General features: G+C 34.4%; 1 protein-coding gene across 1 annotated transcript in view; it reads left to right on the plus strand.

Moving 5' to 3' along the window:
* The window catches only part of LOC150092970 (junction-mediating and -regulatory protein-like), a 113220-nt gene that overhangs the window by 75308 nt on the left and 15700 nt on the right, over window positions 1-22212 (plus strand). The window contains exons 6-7 of the mRNA XM_090413952.1: window positions 4750-4836; window positions 11334-11429. Coding sequence (XP_090270078.1) covers window positions 4750-4836; window positions 11334-11429 — 183 coding nt within the window. The remainder of the gene's footprint in view (window positions 1-4749; window positions 4837-11333; window positions 11430-22212) is intronic.

Genomic DNA, 22212 nt, shown 5'->3' on the forward strand with positions numbered 1-22212 from the left:
CGTGACAAGCCACTTTTTTTCTTAGATTAAACTTTATATTTTTGTTGCAGATAATTCCAGATCTATTCTATAATTAATTTTTCAATTACTAAAAAAAACCTAAGGAAATTTTAAACAAAATGTATCTCTTGGCATGTATGGATTAACCTCTGTTATAGCTGCATCTTGACAGCATGATTCACACTATTTGGATTAAAAGTTTAAATTCAAGTAGTTCAGTGCATGCAGTTGGAATTCTCAAAATTTTATTTTCAAAATTTTTGTTTCTACTATATGTATATTGGATTTGTATAACTAAAATGTAAATTTAATAATTAAAAATACTTCATGTGTTGATAATTTATTATAACATTGTTAAAATGTTAAAAAATAAATCTTTATAATTCTTCCAGTTTGGATGAAATATTGTAACTTCTCCCAAATTAACTTTGCCTGAGGTGGGGGGGAATACATCAGTGTTGCTAAAATTTTAAAAGGGGTGCACAAAGTACTGAAAGTTTAGAAAATACCGCACTAAAGGTTTGGAAACCTATAGCACATTAACGCCATGGATGGAGCATAGGTAAGGTACAGCAGAAAAATTACCTTGAAAAACTAAACATGATTTTGTTCAAGCCACTTCACAGTTTCAGTATTATTATCAGTATTAAGTGAAAGTAGGTGAATCTGATCAATTTTCACATGCTAAATTCTAATATATGCTCAATTTTTCTGCCCTCCTTCAGATTTAAAGGAATAAATTACATGGTGACCTACTAACTGCAGTTCATATGAACCTATATAATATGCATAGAAAATTTACTTGCATAAGTAGAACCAAAGTGATGCCCACAGTTATGGTACTGTGAGGGGTGCTCCTGAAGATAACCTCAACAGAGGCTGAAATGTTATTTTAATTTTAAATATTTCTTTTCTATTTTAGTAGCAGTTACTTCCATAATTTAATAAGAATTGATATGGCTATATCATCAGCTGGATTGGGATAATTGGTTATTGCATGACATCCTTCTGTGAACAGTTGTTTAAATGCAGATTACTACATACAAATAGTACAATATTTTTCTGAGAAGGATTAGTAATCCTATGATCAGCCAATCCTGTTTTACTTGCCATTAGGAAAAGGATGTTCTTGTAAATTAATCATCTGTGGTATTAAATGTACTGCTGTAGGTTTGCCAACCTTTCAAGGGCAAGATTGACGTTAAAAAAAAAAAAAAAAATTATTTGAACAAAAGCTACTACACATTATAGCCCAAAACTGAATTTTATCAAATACAGGCTTGATAAAACAATGAGAATCGATTGCACCCCCCCCCCCATAGCACAAACACAGGATAATATGTCATTTTTTCTTCAAATCCTGCCCGGAATGAACTGTTAGAAGAGTGAAGAGTGTTTTAAATTGAATCGAGTTAAAAGGTCTCATACAGACCTAGCAGAGTTCTTCCTTCCAGAAACTCAAGTTTCATTCTCCCAAACAGGAAAAAACAATGTAATAGATACAATAGATGTAAACTCATGATAGACTACATTACCCATGAGATTATGATTTATTTATGAGCTGTATTGTCTGTAATTTGTGAGTAGTCTTTTCTTGTCCCTCCATTCAACTGATAACTTATTGGATCAAAATGGACAAGCACTTTAATAGAAAAGGAAATGGCATGTTGGATAGGGGGATAAATTTTGGAAAATTTTCAAGCTTTTTACAAAATTTTTTTAAAAAATATATGAATTGCTATCAGTGCTAATTTTTCATCTACGATTTCAAATGGATGGATCAAAATAACTTGGAATATGTAGAATAATGACTGTGAAAAATACCATCCCCAACAAAACTTATTGCATGTAAATAAATATAAGAGATTGTAGATAGTGTGTGTTTGGTTCTATGTATGCATTTTAGTGGAATAGCTTCCTGTCTTAGGTTTAGAACTTGCAGAGCAAAAATTCTCTGAAAATTTAATAAATGTCAGATGAAGATATAATGAAAATGTTTAACAGAATATCACTTATATAATTTAATTCTTGCAAAATTTTCAGCTTAATAACAAGGTGGCCAAACATCAGTGCAATGATGCTGTTTTCTCCAAATTTTCACAAATCATTTTCTATATGTATGATAATCATTTCCTACTCTGCTGTTTAGATCTCCAACAAGGACCAACTTTTCCTTTTTCATTGTATCAGTGCCTTTTCTAATGCCTTGAAAAATTCCTCTATTTCTTCCTTAGTAGAACCTTCTGTAGGACCATGGAAACAAGTCTCATTGTCCAGTTCCTCATTCTCATATTTGCCCAAATCATTCTACTTGATATTGCCTGCCATTATCCTTGTATTTAATGTTGAATACTATAGCTACTCCTTCTTTTCTCTGATTGTTATTTCCCGAACATAACATTTTGTATTTGTTGCTTATAAAGATCTTGCCTGTTTTTGTCTTCTTTGTCAGTCATGTGTATTATGTCAATCTGGTACTTATCCAATTAACAGAATTTATTTTAGCAATTGTTTATTAGTTAAGAGGTTTACAACTCTCATAGCATCTGACCGTTAATGCTTTTATTCCTTATGTTAGAAGTACAGCAGATTCCATTGGAATTCTTCTTCTTCGATCTCCTCATGTCTGAGTACTCGTGTCCTTGTTAACAACGTTCCTCCATTTTCTTTCTGTTGTGGCATACCTGATATGCTTTGTGGCAAATCCCAAAAATACCCGATGTTTTTGGTATTTGATCCAGCCATCTTGACCATGAATGTCTTCTTTTTCTGTTTCCATCTACCTTGCCCTGCATCATCATCCAGATTATCATTCTTCATTCAAGATATGTAGCCAAAGTATTCTCTTATCGACATTATCACTTAGATCTCCCTGACAACCAGCATAGTTTTGGTGGAGGGAGATCTTTGTCTTTCCAGATTTTCTGTAATTGTGTCATTGCCTTTCTGCCCATATCAATCCTTCTTTTTAATTTCAGATCTACAGCCTTTTATATTTTTTATTAGTGCTCCCAGATATACAAACTGTTCAATTTTTTCCAGATCAATTTTGCAATAGAGTTCTCTTCTTTTCCTATCAACATATATTTGGTCTTGGCACTGTTGATTTTTAGCTCATGTTTTGAACTCTCCCATTCAACTCTCATTATGAGTGATTTTAGTTCTTCCATGCTAGTGGCTATTAGTACTGTGTCATCGGCATATCTAAGATTGTTTATTTTTCTTCCCCCAAATGAAATTTCACCCTTCCAACCATATAGAGTTTTCCTCATTATATGCTCTCCATAAATGTTAAATAGATCAGAGGAATGGATGCAGCCTTGTCTCACTCCTTTTTCTACTTGGAACCAATCTGACCTATTTTTGTCATTTTTCACTACTGCTGTGTTCTTCTTGTAAAGTTGTTTTATTAAGTGTCCAAGTATTCTGGAATTCCCATTTTTCTTAAGATTTTCCATAGAATATCCCAGCTAACACATTATACAAAAGCCTTTAATAATCCACAAAGCACAAATACATGTGCTTTGTATATGGTATATGGCAACTCGTATAGGTGGAGATGACCTTGCTAATGCTTCTGCCTGGTATCTCCACTTTGACCTGGCTCCCACTGAAGAGACCTCAATAAAGGTCGAAACTAGTCAGGGGAGTGACCCTTCCCTTAATGCATAACATTAGACATATCCACAAGGAGATGTGTTTTGCATTATGGGAGATACTGAGATAGGAGTGATATGAGCTTGCTCCACCTTTGCAACGAGTTGCCCGGTGTTGTACCACCTTACTTCAGTCCTGAAGATACTTTCAGGTGCAAACATTGTTTGCTCACACTTGGATAAAGGATTAAACTAAATTTATTATTATCTTTACATGTTAAGGTTTGTTTCAATATTGTAATTGTCCTCTGAGACAATTTTTGGTGTATGATCCTCGAATTTCGACTTCCTGCCTGCTAAAACTTCAAAACCCCTAGCTTGATCAGTTTCTTCTAGCATAATTCTACCAATATAATATGACATTGGATGTCATATTATATTGGTAGAATTATGCAAAATCATGCGAAAGTGCAGGACCTTACATTTATTAACATTGAACTAACAGCCATTTCAACATGTCCAAAATTCTGCCTATTCAAATCATTCTGCAGGTACTACATATTAGCAGCACTCCTGATTACCCTACCTATCTTTGCATCATCAGCAAATAGCTGTAAGCTGCATTAAATCCTTCTCACTGTCATTAATGTACAGATTGAATAATAATGGACCAAAGGCTGATCCTGGAAGCAATTAATCTAATTATCTTCAAGGTTACCACTGAATCTTGCAAATTCACACACCTGCTTACGTGACTTTTTGATATCTGTTAGTCAGCCATCCTCTTATCCATACCAATAGTCCATAATCCAATCCCATTATTGTTGCATAAATTTTCCAATTTATGCAACAGTCTTCCATGCTGTATTCTGTCAAAAGCCTTAGCAAAATTCCAAAGTATATGTGTGGGTGTGTATGTATGTGTGTGTGTATATATATATATATATATATATATATATATATACACACACACACACACACACCATGATATACTATATTTATTTATTTATATTTAATTTTTGGTATTAGATTAATTCACATCAGCAGCCTCAATATCTACTGTAGAATTCTGTTCAGTATGTGTCATTGTGATGTTCTTTCCAATCATGGCTGTAAATTGGATTTATTTTTGAATTGTCTGTTTAATTTTTAGAAAGCCATTCTGAAAGAACAGGACAAGAAACATCAGAAAAAGGAGGAAGCAAAACATCACTTTGAAAAACATCATTCCATTCAGATTGTAAGTAATAAATTTACTAATTGTAGTCTGCATTATATTATTTGCATGACCGATTCCTCTGATTAGATTTTTAATTGCCAACTGCTGCTTTGGTTAGAAACATTTGGAGTTTTGTTCCTTAAAATTTCATCAAAAGATCACACATTTATATGCTCTTATATATGTTCATGTTATCAAATGAAAGCAGAATCAGATATTAAAAAAAAAAAAATAAATAAAAATAGTTTTGCCTAGTTAGTATTCATTATACAGCCAATTTCATCACCTGGTGTGAGACCACTCTCTTCTCATTATTAGGTTTAATGGAATGGATATAACATAGAGGAAGAATAAAATACACAGAATGTTGCTTCTTGGCCTTCTAAAATGGTTAAAAAAAAAAATCAGACTATTTAGTTTCCCTCCCACCCCCAGTTGCCTAAAATTCATAAACCTAATAACCCTCTCTGTCCCGTAGTGGATACTACTAATTTCCCTCTTTTAAAAGAGTTAGCCAAACATTTAGTAAATTTTTAACCCTACTTGCTGGTTATACTTCATTTTATATTAAAAATTTCATAAAAAGTTTTTTAACTTGGGTATATTATGTATTCAAGATACCAAGTAATTTTATATAAACTTGGTTTTTAATCCTATTTCAAGTCAAGTTTGCACCTGCACGTAGTGCAAGTCTGAAGCAACTCATGGTAGTGCAACTTGTGGTAAAGGTGGATTAAGATCTGATCACTTTCCTTAGTATTTTTCCCTTAATGTAAAGCACATCCCCTTGCAGAGATGTATGATGCTATGCATTCAAATGCGTATGATGCTATGCTTCCAGTAGCACCCTTTCTTTCTCAGTTTACAGAAAAACCCACCCACCACTTGGGAAATAGGATTAAAAACCAAGTTTATACAAAATTACTTGGTATCTTGAATTAAAAATTACACTTAGTTCAAATCTTTAATTCAAAATTTAGTTTTAAATAGTAAGCTCATGGTGAGCTTTGATGTCAGCTCTTTATTAGCCAATAATTCTTTCTAATACTATCTTTACTGAAAAATGCTTTTCCCTGAATATCATTGATCTTTGCAATTTTGCCATCCATGCTGACTACTTCTGGGAAGGATACCATATATAAACAGATAGTGGGTGCAGCTATGGGCTCTTCCCCTCTAGCCAATTTCTTTATGGAACATTTTGAAAAACATGCCCTTGATAGAATTGCCAAAGCAAATAACATCCTTTTTAATTATTGGTAGTGTAGTCGTGTGCAGAAATGACTTAGTTGGGGAGAAAAAAAGGAATGCTAATAGAAACTTGAGGAAGTTGTTGCATCGGGTAAAGAAGAATAGTGTTGTTGGGAAAGTCGTAGGCATGTTGCCCAGATATGATAACAGTGAATTGAGAAGGAGAGCAGAGATAATGAATAGTAAGATGGCTGAGTTGCGTGAAGCAAGCAGGATTCAATTTGTAAATCTGTAGAGTAAATTTGAAGGGAAGTTCAAATGGTATAAAGCTGATGGATTACATTTGAATGGGTGTGGTGTTGGGCATTTAGAAAGGCTATTGTTTTCTGAGAAGGCACAGAGTCAAGAAGTTAATGTAGCAAATGATCAGACTACCTGTGAAGCAGGATAGCACAAATCAACAGATTGTACGGCAGGAGGAAGATGGATATGAGGTTGAAGATGTGGTTGCAGCAGCACAAGATGATGGAATGCATAAAGGTGAAGATGAGACAGGAATGGAAATCACAGTCAGGATCAGAGAAACAGGAGTGGTCAAACCGAAGAGAGAGGTGTAGCATAGCAGCTAGAATAGAGAATGTTGGTGCTGGTAGGATGGCCTCAAACACACAGTGAATATGCCCAAAAGTAATTGGAATAAGCAAAACTTGGTTGTCTGAGAAGGAAATGATTTTGGGAATAGAATTAGAAGGATGTATAATTTTCTGAAAGAATAGAGATGTGAAAAGGGGAGGGGGGAGTGCTGTTAATGATTGCAGAAGAATTGTCTGCAAAGTGTGGAAGTTGATAGTGCATGCACAGATTTTGAATCTGTGTGGTGTGAAATTGAAATAAACAGGTTAGTATATCTGATAGGATGCTGTTATGCCAGGGAATGCAGAGAATACTGATTGTGAAATGTTTAGGCAAATCATTTGGGTATGTAAAAAGAAGGTGATCCTGATGGGAGACTTTAATTACAGGAATATAGACTGGAAGGAGGAGATAGTGTATGAGAACAAGGAGAGTGAGTTTGTGGTTTTTCTGAGAGATAAGTATCTTAAGCAGCACATGATTGAAGCAAGGGAAGGTTTTAATATTTTGGATGTGGTGATAATTTCACAAGATATAGTTAATAAGGTGTTGACACTGCTGCCAGTTGGTGAGAGTGATCATGAGGTACTTGTTTGGGAAGCAGTGAAACAAGAAAAGGTCACTGCCAAAAATGGATACATGTGGAAGTATAATGCAGGTGATTATAGGAAAGATGTTGACAATTCATGGAAACTCATAAGGCAGTATCTGTCAAAAGCAATGTATGACTGCATACCGAAAGTTAAGCGAGTAAATAGAGTGGGAGTGAAATGGATGAACAGTGAAATCAAGGAAACTATGCTGGAAAAGAAAATGTTATAGAGGAAGTACGAGACAGTTGGTGGTGATCAGATCCATGAAGAGTATAAGGAGTAGGCTAGAAAGGTGATGAGCATGGTAAAGAAAGAGAAGGTGCAGTATGAGAAGAGATTTGCTGGTCAGCCAAGGTTAATGCAAGGAAATTTTTCCATGACATGGCAAGCAAGAGGAAGAATAATTATGGCAGACTAACATTGGTGGATAGTCATGGCAGCAGACTAACAGCTGCAAGGCATATAGTTGAATTATTGAACAATCACTTTATCAGCATATATCATACTTGTATAAATTATCCAGTACAATATATAGAAGAGAGGCAAGTATTAGGAGAATTGGAAGTGAAAGAAACAGAGGTGTATCATATGTTGGTTGGGTTAGATGTGAATAGGCTGTGAGAATGGATGACATATCACCATGTATGCTTAAGGAATGTGTACCACAGTTGGTTATGCCCTTGATCTGGTTATTTAATGAAAGTCTTGCAGTGGGTAGAGTTCCTAAGGAGTGGAAAGAAGGCAACATAGTACCGCTCCATAAGCATGGCTCTAAGACAGAAGTCTCCAACTATAGGCCAGTCTGTATAACGGCAGTTGTGGTCAAGTGTTGGAGCGATTGGTAAGGAATACAGAATTGGGTTGATGGCATGGCATTCTTTGTGATGGTCAGCATGGATTTGTGAAGGGTAGGTCCTGTTTCAGTAATTTACTTGCATTTTATGATAAGGTGACGAGTGTGTTAGATATGGGAGAATCATATATAGTGATATTCTTAGACTTTGCAAAAGTGTTTGATAGATTACCATATAAGTTGGTGTACAAGCTGCAGAGAATGGGGAATAGACAGTATATTGGTTAGATGGATCAGAGATTGGCTCTCTGAATGATACCAGCAGGTTTTCTATGATAGAGCAGTGTCTCAAGAAAGGAGGTGTAACTAGTGGCATGCCCAAGGGTTCTGTTCTTGGGGCCCCTCCTGTTTAACTTGTTCATAAATGATATATCATGTATACTGACTGGGGATTTTCAGTTATTTACTGATGATGCAAAGTTGGGAAGAATTATAAGTAGCACTGCTAATGTTAAATGCCTTCAGGAAGATTTGAATAGACTTTTTACTTGGACAAAAGAATGGGGGGGTTGTAGTTTTAATATCAATAAGTGCAAGGTGTTGCATTTTGGAGTGCAGAAATATAAGGCTGTGTACTATATCGATGATGCCGTACTGCAGGAAGTGAATGAGATTAGAGATTTGGGACTGATGGTTGACAGTAGACTGAAGTTTAGAGGGCATATTGCTAGTGTTGCAACGGTTGCACATCATAGTGATGCTATGATAACTCTAACATGCAAGGATAACGAAGTGGTTGTGCCACTGTATAAGGCACTTGTGCTCAGATCTGGTCACCTGGTTTTCAATGTATGGGATCCAGAGATGAGTGACTAAGACAATATCAGGAGTTTGGAATGCTGGCTATGGAGAGAGGTTGAAGAAATGTGGGTTGCAGAGTTTGGTGGATAGGAGGAAAAGAGGTGATATGGTAGACATTTAAGTTAGTGAGAGGATTTTATCAGATAAATCCAGATGAGATTATAAAAAGAGTAGAAGGTGAGCGGGGGTGGAGGGAAAACCAGAGGCCATTCCTGAAAGTTTCATAAGTCTGTGGGGAAGAGAGGGTGTAAGGAGTAGATTTTTTACATGGAGAATTGTCAGTGAATGGAATGCATTACTAGAATGTGTTGTTAATGCAAGGGGTGTTAAGGACTTTAAGATTCTATATGATAAATATCTTGTCAGTTGAATGAACCTCCCACAATGAGTCGACAGACTCATTGTGGGAGGTTCATTAATATTCATTAATGTTCATTAATAATATTCAGCTTTACATATTTGATTGTCATTATTTAATATCTTATCTGCTTCAGTGGATTAATGTCTCCTTTTTTTCTGGTTAACTTTCTTGTACTTCTATAATCCTTAGACATCTGAACTTTTTGTAATTTTCATGTCATCTAATGTTTTAAACTTGAGATTTTTTGAAGTTAATTTATCTTCAGTATACTGATGTTTCTCTTTAGCAGAGCAAGTCCTCTTGTTCTTAACTCATAGCATTCCTTTTTATTGCTACTCTATACTTGTTCATTTTTGGTGCCATTTTATTGCAATATCTCAAATATGAAATTATAATATAATATACCAAATATAATATACCCACAAAAATCAATAAAGTCATATAGTATATGACTTTATAGCAGTCATATACTATAAGTTACAATTTTTTCCCCTAATAAAACATAACCAAAAAAAAATAAAAATTGCCTAATTTACATGAACCTTCAACTTCTCAAGAAATAGCCTCAAACTCGGTCCCAGTTCCATTTGGCTATGGTTGTGGACATCTTTTATTTTCGAAATTATGGATTTTACAACTGTGTTATAACCAACTATTTTTATTATCCTGACGTTTCGATCTTCATCTGGAGCATACACAAATATGCAAGATAAGCTTACATTACAAACCATTCCCAAAAGATCCCCAACAAGGACCAACTTTTCCTTTTTGCTTTCTCTGAAACCTCAAAAAATTCCTCCACTTCTATCTTAGTAGAACCTTCTGTGGGACCATAGGCACAAATAAGTCTCATTTTCCAGTTCCCCATTCTCATATTTGCCCACATCACTCTACTTGAGACTGCCTACCATTCAAGAAGATTAGCCTTGTATTTATTGTTGAATACAGTGGCTACCCCTTCTTTTGTCTTGATTGTCATTGCCTGAATATAACATTTTGTATTTATTGCTCAGAAAGATCTCGCCAGTTTTTGTCTTTTTTGTTTCAGTCACCCCTATTATGACGATCTGGTACTTATCCAATTCCTCAGCTAGCTCCATTTCTTTGCCATTCAGGCTTCTTATGTTGATAGTACCGATCTTGAACTCTGGTAATGTTGAGTTGTGGTAAGTTTTAGGATTTGTTCCAGTAGCTGACTTTTCACTGTTTGCCCTGGTTCCCTGGCGAAAACAATGGGGCTTTGTTTAACCAGGTGACATCCCAGCTAGCATGAAATTCTGTCATGTTGTACCATTATTTGAAATTTTGGTTTAAACCAATAAGAATACAATTTGGTTGGCTAAATCCCAAATTGCCAGCTCATCCTCGTCCATTCAGTATCCAGGTAGATACCTAACAGGGTTCACCACAAGGTGAGGATTGGACATTAGGTCAGAAGCCATGGTTGGTTCTCCGCATTCCTTTGGAGGCTATGTGTATGTCTCCTCTCTGTTATATAGCTTTGACCCTTAAGCATCCCATCTTGATATGTATATCCTAATATTGATTGAATGCTTATAGTCCCAAAGCTACTGATATTAACTGCTTGTATTACCCTACTCTAAATATTAAAATAAGGTACAGAAATTTAGGTACAGTTTTTAGTCGACAGCAAATTTGAATGTAGAAATAACAATAAGCAAAACTGGTATGGTGCCATGTGGGAAGTTAGCCAAAATGCCAAAAATATCAGTATGCAAGACGGTGTTTAATCCTTTGTAATCTATATGGATAAGAAAGTTGTTACAAATAAAATAATAATTAAAGACTAAACTTGGCTACAGATGTGAGAGTTCTGATACTAAGTGAGTGAGAAAACAGATGGCATCGAGACAAGTGAAATGCATTGCCATTATGGGTGGTGAGTGTGCTGACTTGAGAGAATTCAAGATGAGCTGTGATTGCTATTTTGAATGCAGAATGAAATGTCTAGTGACTCCATGCAAGCCTTGAAATCATTTCTGGAAAATTTATAGTACAAGATTTTAAAAATGACCACACATGTTGTATAGATAAAATCCATACATTTTTAAATCTCTCCTTGCAGAAACGACAAGAAAGAAAGAAAAGTGAAGGTGTCGTAAAAGATAAAATTCAAGAAGAAAGAAAGAAAACATTACATCGACTTAGAACATATAAACAGGTATGTAATAATGCAATTATCAAATATTTAATGCTATTATGCTGTGTAATTAGGAATGATCTTTATTTATATGAGGAAGATGTTCTTCATACACTTAGTTGTGGAAACAGCAATGGCATAATGTAAATCTAAAATAACTTTAGTTATGATAACCTCAACATTTTAATCCCTATGTTTGGATGTAGTGTGACATTTTCAAGAGTATTATTTGTACTGAAGTCATAAAGCAAGAGCAGACAATGATCGATAAATTTGATTACTTAATAATTTATTTTTTGTTTATTGGGAATCTCCATGGTATCATCGTGGGAGACCTACAGTAATAATCATTCATATATTACTTAACATATCTCTCCTTTAACTCATTCATCAGCAAAGCATTTATCCTTTGGCAACATGTTCCACCTATTTCACCACCCTCCAGACAAAAAATCCTAACAACTCTCATACCTTCCTGCCATGTATTAAAAAAAAAAAAAAAAAAAAAAAAAAAAAAGTCTTAATTATCAATTCTATAAAACTCTGTTATGTTTCTATCAGGTCTCCTCCCTTTCCCCCCCCCAACCTTCATCTCTTCTCATAGAAGCAGCGTAGATCATCTTCACTGCCTCATCCCTATGGAATTCAGGCAACCATCTCAGCATTCAGTAGTCGAGATGTAGCCCAAATTCCACAAGAAATAACCTCTCTATTCCTGTTTGTCAGTGTGTTCTTCAATAACCACTTTATACGATGCTGTTGTGACCACCTTTGCAATATGTCCTCTAAACTTGAATCCCTGTCCATGCTCACCCCAAATCTCTGGATTCATCAATTTCCTGCAGTTCAGTTTCATCAGTGTAGTACACAGCTTCTACTATCTTTATTCCAAAGTGCATGACACTTGGCTACATTAAACTGGCAGCCATTTACCTTTCTCCATGCTGCCAGCCTGTTTAACTCATCTTACAGGATCTCCATATCATCTTTATTTTCACTCTTAGGAGATAATCTCCTATATCATTGATGTTCAAATTAAACAATAATAGATCAAGTACTGAGATCCACTGTACACTGTGTCACCTGTTTTCTCTTGGATTCATTTCCTTCATATGTTACTCTTTGTTCAACAGTCATCAAATCACCTACTTCATATCATCCCCATTTGTTCCAGTTTATGCAGCAGTTCCATGTGGCATCTACCATGCACAATGATAGAAGGATATTAGTAGGAACATATAACTGCAGATCTCTATGGATGATGATAGATTGTAAGATAATAAATTTAGTTTAATCCTTTATCCAAGTGTAAGCAAACAAAGTTTGCACCTGAAGTATCTTCAGGACTGAGGCAACTTGTGGTAAAGGTGGACCAAGCTTTTATCACTCCTTGTCTTAGTATCTCCCATAATGCAAAGCACATCTCCTTGCGGACATGTATAATGCTATGCATTAAGGGAAGGGCCACTACCCAGACCAGTTTCGACCTTTATTGAGTCTCGTCAGTGGGAGCCAGACCCAGAAGTGGTGATACTAAGGCAGAAGCAATGGAGAAGTCATATTTACCTATACAAGTTGCCAAAAGGTCCTCAGTCCTGAAAATACTTCAGGTGCAAACTTTGTTTGCTTACACTTGGATAAAGGATTAAACTAAATTTATTATAGTCTAACCAAGTGGGAAAAAACTTTCAACATCTTTCTCTAAATCCAGAGTAATTTAATAATAAGGTGGTACACCTTTTGGCAATTCGTATAGATAAATATGACTTCTCCATTGCTTCTGCCTTAGAATCACCACTTCTGAGTCTAGCTCCCACTGACGAGACCTCAATAAAGGTCGAAACCGGTCTAGGAAGTGGCCCTTTCCTTAATGCATAGCATTATACATGTCCGCAAGGAGATGTGCTTTGTATTATGGGAGATACTAAGACAAGGAGTGATGAGGTCTTGGTCCACCTTTACCACGAGTTGCCTCAATCCTGAAGATACTTCAGGTGCAAACTTTGTTTGCTTACACTTGGATAAAGGATTAAACTAAATTTATTATAGTCTAACCAAGTGGGGGGAAACTTCCAACATAGATCGGAAGAACTAATTAATGAATTGGACCATATAAAATGGGACGTTGTGGGCCTTTCAGAGATAAGAAGGAAAGAAGAAACCCTCATGCGATTAAAAGATGGACATCTACTCTACCACTGTGAATGTGACAGAAACTCAACTGGTGGTGTAGGATTACTAATAAATAAAACAATCAGGACAATGTCCTGTTTGTTAATAAAATAACATCAAGAATAGCTTAACTAAGTCTCTTCATAAATAAAAGATACCAACTGAAAATTATACAAATATATGCCCCAACTACGGACCATCCAGATGAAGAGATTGAAGATTTCTATGAAACATTAGAAGCCACATTAAATAATGCTAAAGAATTCTACATAATTATAATGGGTTACTTTAATGCCAAGATTGGAAGCAGAGATGACCATCTGAACTCCATCGGTAAATTTGGATTTGGACAGAGGAATGAAAGTGGAGAAAGACTTATTGAATTCGCAGAAGAAAATAACCTCTTTATTATGAACAGCTTTTTCAAGAAAAAAATCAACTGAAAATGGACTTGGAGAAGCCCAAATGGACAAACTTACAATGAAATTGACTTCATCCTCTCCAACAGAAGATATATAATAAATAATACCGAAATGCTTAATAGATTTAATACAGGAAGTGATCAAGACTAGTAAGGGCAAAAGTATGGATCAACAAAAAATGGGAACATAATAAACTCATAAATCCAATTTAGTGAATCTACAAAACTTCTACCACAATAAAAGCTGTTATAGAGAATCACTCAAAAATGAACTAAAAAAGTTAAACACGGCTACTACCATCGATGATGTTAATGAAATCTTAACAATATCTATCTTGAATTGTGCACTAGAAATAGGAGGTGTAAAAAGGCACCAAAGAGAGGAAAAACTAAGACAGGAAACCTTAGATCTGATGAAGAAGAGATATGAAAAGAGATTTGAATGACACCAATAAAACAGAATATGCAAAAATTTGTAAAACTATACATAAAAGGATGAAACATGAAATTAGATCATATAATACTAGGAAAATTAAAGAAACAACAAAAAACAATAGTAATATGAAGGTCCTAGATGAACATTATCAGTTGGAACAAAGGAAATAGCTGCTGTAAGAGGAAAAAATGGTGAACTTATTAAAAATAGAGATGCAATAATCAAAAGAATTCGGGAATTTTATACTGAACTCTATGAAGACTGAGACATCCAAGAATCATCTATGGATAACTCTAGTGAAGAAGAACACGATGCCCCTGAGATCTTACAAGATGAAGTGGAAATGGCACTGCAGGAAATGAAGAATGGAAAGGTCTCAGGAGAAGATGGAATTATGGTAGACTTCTTAAAACTGGGAGAAAGCCCTGTTATCAAACAGCTGACTAAACTCTTTAATGAATGCCTAAAACAGAAAAATTCCAAACAATTCACTTCTTAATGTTAATTTTTAAAAAGGGCAATAAGGAAGAAATTAAAAACTACAGACCTATAAGCCTACTCCCAAACTATATATAAAGTCTTCACAAAAATTATAAATAATAGAATAAAATCTAAACTAGAGGGAATGCAATTCTGTGAACAAGCTGGATTTAGAAAGAATTACAATACTTTGGACTATATTCACACATTAAGACAGTGCATTGAAAAATAAATTGAATACAATAAACCCTTATGTCTGGCCTGTATAGACTACGAAAAAGCATTTGATTCAGTTAAAACATCTGCAACACTAAAACCACTTGAAACCCAGGTAACTGAGAAACCATATATTGAAACACTAAAACATATTTACAATAATTCAACTTCTGTAATTAAATTATATAAAAGCAGGGAAAAGTTCCCAATACAAAAAGGCATCTGGCAAGGCGACACCGTATCTCCCAAATTATTTACCGCTGCACTAGAGGAAGTCTTTAGAATGTTTCCTTGATTAGGAAACAAAAGGAATAAACATAAGTGGAGAAAGGCTGCATCATCTGAAATTTGCAAATGATATTGTCCTAATAGCAGATAATCTTGAAGATCTGGAAGAAAGGCTAAATCAGCTAAATGAAGCCTCCAGAGTAATTGGATTAAAAATAAATAGAGAAAAAACAAAAATAAGGATGAATAAATACATAAACCATAGAACTGTCAAAGTTGAAAACCATGAAATAGAACAAGTTACTTCATATGTATATTTGGGCCAATTGTTATCCTTTGAGGAGTGCCAAAGAAAAGAGATTGAACGAAGAATTCACCTTGGATGCTTATGGGAAAATGGGAGACATATTCAGAAGTGATATCCCTATAAGTCTAAAAAGGAAAGCTTTCGATCAGTGCATACTTCCTGTCCTAACGTACGGAGAAGAAACATGGACTTTAACAGAAGCCCTAAACAAAAAGCTGAGAACAACACAACATCGCATGGAGAGAAGTATGCTATAAATAACATTAAGACATAGGAAGACAAATACCTGGATAAGATCTCAAACATGGATATTGTAAAATACATTAAACAGGCTAAGTGGAAATGGGCTGGCCATATTGCCACATGCAGTGATGGGAGATGGACTAGAAAAACAACAGAGTGGAGACCAATGGATGGAGCAAGACAAAGAGGAAGACCGAGAAGAAAGTGGAGTGATGAATTTGAACAAATTGCATGAGTGAGATGGATGGGAGAGGCTGAAAACTGAGTGGTCTGGAAAATCATGGGGGAGGCCTTCGTCCAGCAGTGGACAGAGCCAAAAGGTTGAAGAAGATGAGCAAGTACTGAGATCCACTGTGCAATGTGTCACTTGCTTTCTCTTTGATTCATTTCCTTTATAAGATACTCTTTGTTCAATAGTCATCAAATCACATGCTTCATATCATCCCCATTTGTTCCAGTTTATGCAGCAGTTCCATGTGGAATCCTGTCAGATGCCATTGCAAAGTCCAGCAGTATCACTGTATAGCCATTTCCTTTAACCAACTCAATTGTCATCTTCTTATAAAAAAGTAAGCAAATTACTAGGACAAGACCTACCTGTCACAAACCATGCTGTCCTCGCATGTGAATTCTTCCTTTTACCAATGCTCAGTATGCCTTCTTAAAAATACACATTCTATTCATGTTATAGGGAGATGGATATATTAAGCTAATTAACAAAAGATTTTAATTGATTAAATAAAAGGATAATAAATATCATTGTTATGTTTTACTGAATTAAGCAAAAGTGTTTGCCTTTGAAGCTGTAAAAGTTTCAAGATATCATTAAAATGCAATCTCTGGCATGAGTTGCTAAAATGTTGCATTACTTAAGACATTTACTCTTTCAATGAGGCCTGTGTTCATTAGTGTTTTTGATTAAAGGTCTTACTCACTTGACAGCTATTTTGTTAGCTCTCATCAGAGATCAAGCAGAAACCCACTCAAAGGAAAAACTGTAAATGGCATTCTTATTTTATAGTGAAATAAACAATGTCTGCTGACTTGGTTAGATAGCTTTATGTATCATCATCCATCATATGAATTTGGTATTATTAAAATCATAAGGAACAGCATTATGCCTTGTCAGGTGATGAAAGGAAAAATTATAAATTAAGATAATCAGAAGGACATCTTAACAAGAAATGGTTGTTGAGATGTCAGTACAGAAGCATTAACATTGAAATACAAAAGCATTAAAGTTAAAAAAAAAAAAAAAAAAAAAAAAAAAAAGAATCACAACCATAGAGGTTCTGTTACTCTTGCTTGTATCAAAAAACTATTCCTGACAGGATAGCCTGGATCTTAAAATGACATGACAGTGGCTGCATTCACTCCTAATCAAAGTTTCTGCTGTACTTTGATCATTGAAACCATATCACCTACTAAAGAATGCAATATTTACAGCAATATCAAATATCAAAAGAAAGATATTTGTTATTTAGGCTTTAAATGCTGCCATGGATTGCAAGAACTATAGAACTATTATTTTAATCTCTCATGCAAGCAAGATTTTATTAAAGATCATTCTAAATAGGATTGAGGCTAAAGTTAAGGTAGAGATGCTGGAGGAACAAGCAAGTTTAGGAAAAGCAGGGGTACCAGAGATCAGATACTTTGCCTTAGACAAATCATTGAAAAGTATAAAGCATTTAGACTCCTTATGGTAATGTGTTTCATATTCTACTCCAAAGCTTTTGACTGTGTTGAGCATATGAAATTGTGGGAGGTAATGAAAATAATAGGTTTTCCTCAACATGTTATTAGATTGAGAGCTAACGTGTTAGGCAAATTGACTGGGCATGTAAAAAGAATGTGATCCTGATGAGGGACTTTAATTACAGAAATATAGAATGTAAGGAGGAGGTAGTGTATGGGAACAAGGAGAGTGTGCGTTTGTTGAATTTCTGAGAGATAACTATCTTAAGCAGCATATGACTGAAGCAACCAATGCTTTTAATGAAAATAATAAAAGGAGGTAATGAAAATAATAGGTTTTCCTCAACATGTTATTAGATTGAGAGCTAACGTGTTAGGCAAATTGGCTGGGCATGTAAAAAGAATGTGATCCTGATGAGGGACTTTAATTACAGAAATATAGAATGTAAGGAGGAGGTAGTGTATGGGAACAAGGAGAGTGTGCGTTTGTTGAATTTCTGAGAGATAATTACTTAATTGCTTAAGATAACTATCTTAAGCAGCATATGACTGAAGCAACCAATGCTTTTAATGTTTTGGATTTGGTGATAACTTCACAAGATGTAGCTATTAATGAAGTGTTGACACTGCAGCCAGCTGATGAGAGTGATCATGAAGTACTTGTTTGGCAAGTGGTTAAATAAGAAAAATTACTGCAAAAAGTGGATAAATGTGAAAATATAAAGCGGGTGATTATTAGAAGCTCTGTAGTCAGTTAGCATCAGTAGTCATACTTCGATTAACGAAGTGGATACGTTCCTCAAAATTACTTTGTAAAGCGAAACTTCATTCTCAGAGGTAAAAATACTATGGTCATAAAAGAGATATGTTCATACATAAAGAAAATGAAAGACTTTTTTTGAAAAAAGAAAAGCTTTATTAAATAAAAAGTCAATATTACATACCTAACAAAGATAAAATCACGACATTTTAAAATATGAATCTAAAGTTGATTGTTTACGCTTTTTTCTCTTTCATTTAACAATTGCCTATACAATTTATTGCATTTAACACTGATCGCTTAACAATGACACTTCTTCCTAAATCAAGATCATTTTCACTGAAAAAATTTAAAATGTTTTCAATGTCATTCAAGCACCTTTTTAAATCTTTGGTTGCTAACACTTTTTTGGTAGGAACTTGTTTAATTTTGTCTTTATTTTCTTTGGCTTCGTTGCTAACAAGTTTTTCTAAATCTTCCACTGAAAAACCATCTTCTTCTGCATGTAATAAATTTCTTACATCCTCTTCGTCGACATTTTCGAAATCTGTTGATTGAGCAATCTGAATAACTTCATTTCTAATCTCTTATATGTTATTTTCTTTTTCTAGTACAACTTCTGGCCATAATTTGCTTCAAACTCCATTTAAGCATTTCTGAGTGACTTCTTTCCAAGAGCTATTATTGTTTTCAATTGTGTCTTTAATGGTGTAGTTTTTCCAAAAAGTTTTAATTGACATTTGCTCTTTATCTTCTAGTTCAATTAAATTGCTTAATGTACCACGGAGATAATAAGTTTGAATCAGGGAAATTGTGTTTGCTGGAAGAAAGACAACTCTGACAGGAATGCTTGTGTCTAACATACTATTAAGATCAGTAGGATGTCCCGGAGCATTGTCCAACAACAAAAGAGTTTTTTTTTTTCAAAATTATTTCTTTCACAATACTGCTTCACTTCTGGACAAAAATGGTTGCCAAACCAATCAGTAAATAACTCCTTGATAATCCACGTGTTTCTATTAGCTTTCCATATTACAGGTAAATTCGTTTTTATGTTGGCTTTTAATGCTCTCGGATTTTCTGCATGGTAAACTAATAGCATTTTAATTTTAAATTGCCAGAGGCATTTGATCCAAAGAGTAACATTAAACGGTCTTTGGCTGCTTTGAACCCAGCTGCTGATTTTTCTTAAACAGAAATGAAGATTTTTGATGGTAGCCATTTCCAGAACAAACTGCTTTCGTCAACATTGAACACCAAATTTGGCGAAAATTTTTCACATTCAATTATTTTGTTTACTTTTTCTGGAAACTTATTCGCAGCTTCTCCTGATAATTTACGCTATGAATTCTGATCTGTTTTTTAAATTTCTCAAACCAACCACAAGAAGCCGCAAAATTTTCTGCAATTTCTTCAGTTTGTTTAGATTTCAGGTGATTAAACGTGTGATTCAAGAAAATAATGCTTTTTCTTGAATCACCATTTGAGTTAAAGACATATAACATTGTGACATATCATCTTGTTAATAGAGGAGATTTTTATATAGAGATTATTATCATAATATCAATCCTACCGGCTATGCCATTAAATATACGATTTTTATTTATTTTATTTAATCTCTTTTTCTAACAATTGTTTTTTAATTCCGAGTGTACCTATTATTTATTGCACAAGGGTTCACTCCGATTGGTGCAGCGACTTCTTTTTTACTATTTCTTTCAGAATCCAAAATCCTGACTCACTTACAAAATAAACGCATTTAATATAACAAAAATAATATGCATATACTTCAAACAAATATTACATAACTAACTACAAATTTAATTGGATCCAAGGCCTTTTAAAAATAAACTTACACTTAAGACTAGACTAAACACTTTGTTTTCACAATGACAAAATGTTCATAGCCAGTTTCTCTCTGTGTCAAGGCCCTTTTCCGAAGATATGACTTTATTCTTCATTTTCATAGGATCCTTTCTCATCACTTATGTAGCACACATTAATTCTTCCTGACTCAATTCTGTCTTCTCTTCAGTAGAAATAATAGTTAGATCCGGCGTTCTTAAGACGGGTGAAACTTCCTAATCAGAGTTTTCTCGAACATTCCTTTAGAACCTAAATAGCAATTTCTTCTTTTATTCACTCATGCTTATTGACAGTCTTAACTCTTCCACTTTAAAAAATTCACAGTTCTATGATTCCCTTTTCAGAATCTACTACTAATCTTCCAATTAGCATTTCCTCAAATATTTCTTTTAAAATGATCTATAGCAATATTTTCTTTTATTTATCAATACTTATTCCACTTTGAAACTTCATAGTTCTACAATTCCTTTTTCGGAATATACTATTAATTTTCCTCCGACTGTCACATAAAAAAAACTCGTATTCCTCCAAATCTAAATATCTGCCGGCTTGTGTTCTCATTTTCTCTCCGAACGCTCTTCTGTTTGTCTCCTCGTTACTACGATACCGAACTTTTCTGTCCACTGTCAATCACACAGTGGACAGAAAGAGTTCGGAACTCTGGACTTTGAAAGACAGCAGACTTCTCGGCAAGCATACGCATTCCATGAAAATGGTAAGCAAGAAACTAAATATAATGACTGACATGTTGTCTCTGTTAGCGACAAGAGAATGTCTTCATAAAACACAACTTAATATTTTAAATTACAATAAATTTGTTTAAAGTAACACAACTATTAAAATCCAGTAAGTACATACATTTTTAACTGCTTTACATATCATTTTTGACAAAACAATTTCAATAACGGGCACATCGTAAGTGCCGACAATGTGTGTTATGAAACTAAAACTAATAAACATACTAACATAAACAATACGTAAAAATATTTAGAATTTTAAATTATGATTATTTTTACAATCTATCCACATACTTAACATTTTCTCCATTTTTTTCTAAAATTGGACTCATTAAGTGAGTTAAATTTGCTGCTTTAACATCTGTACAGTTCTAAGCAGACTGTTTTATTTTTTTCTAATTGGCTAAGTATGGTTGTTAAAGTTGACTGTGCTAATCCTAAAAAATGTGCCACATTGGATTTTCTTTCACATCTTTCAACATGTTTTATGATATGTAATTTAGTTTCTAAAGAAATTGCTTTTCTTTTCCTTGATTCTGACATTTTAACTAAATATTAATATTTACAAAATCTACAATAATGCTGAAAGTTTTTTTTTTTTTCACTTGGTTCGAGTATAATAAAATTAGTTTAATCCTTTATCCAAGTGTGAGCAAACAAAGTTTGCGCCTGAAAGTATCTTCAGGACTGGGGTAAGGTTGTACCACCTTACCCCAGTCCTGAAGATACTTTCAGGCGCAAACTTTGTTTGCTCACACTTGGATTAAGGATTAAACTAATTTTATTATACAATAATGCTATCAGAGAACATACCATTTATTGCAATACACCACACTGAAACACACTCTACGAAGCATAAGCAATGATTAAATTACGCGGATGATGCACGAAACTGGTAAAACAGACACACCCACAGCTTGGGAGTACATGACAAGTCGATTGTTCGCCAATCGGATGATTGCTGGGCGTTGACCTTAAAATTGTAATATTTTTTCGTAAAAATGGGGTTTGAAATTGCGGACTTCGTTATATTGAGGTTTCATTACCAGAGGTAACGTTAACTGAGGTATGACTGTACGTTGGTAGATGAGCTGAGTGGAAGGGATGAGCCAATGCATGGAAATTCTCAAGGCAGTATCTGACACAAGAAATGTATAACTGCATACCAAGGTTTTAGCAAGTAAATAGAGTAGGAGTGAAATGGATGAACAGTAAAATCAAGCAAGCTATGCTGGAAAAT

Source organism: Typopeltis vanoorti, chromosome 24, assembly GCF_054136105.1.
Source record: "Typopeltis vanoorti isolate ZY-2024b chromosome 24, IOZ_Tvanoo_1.0, whole genome shotgun sequence".
Taxonomy (NCBI): Eukaryota; Metazoa; Arthropoda; class Arachnida; order Uropygi; family Thelyphonidae; genus Typopeltis; species Typopeltis vanoorti.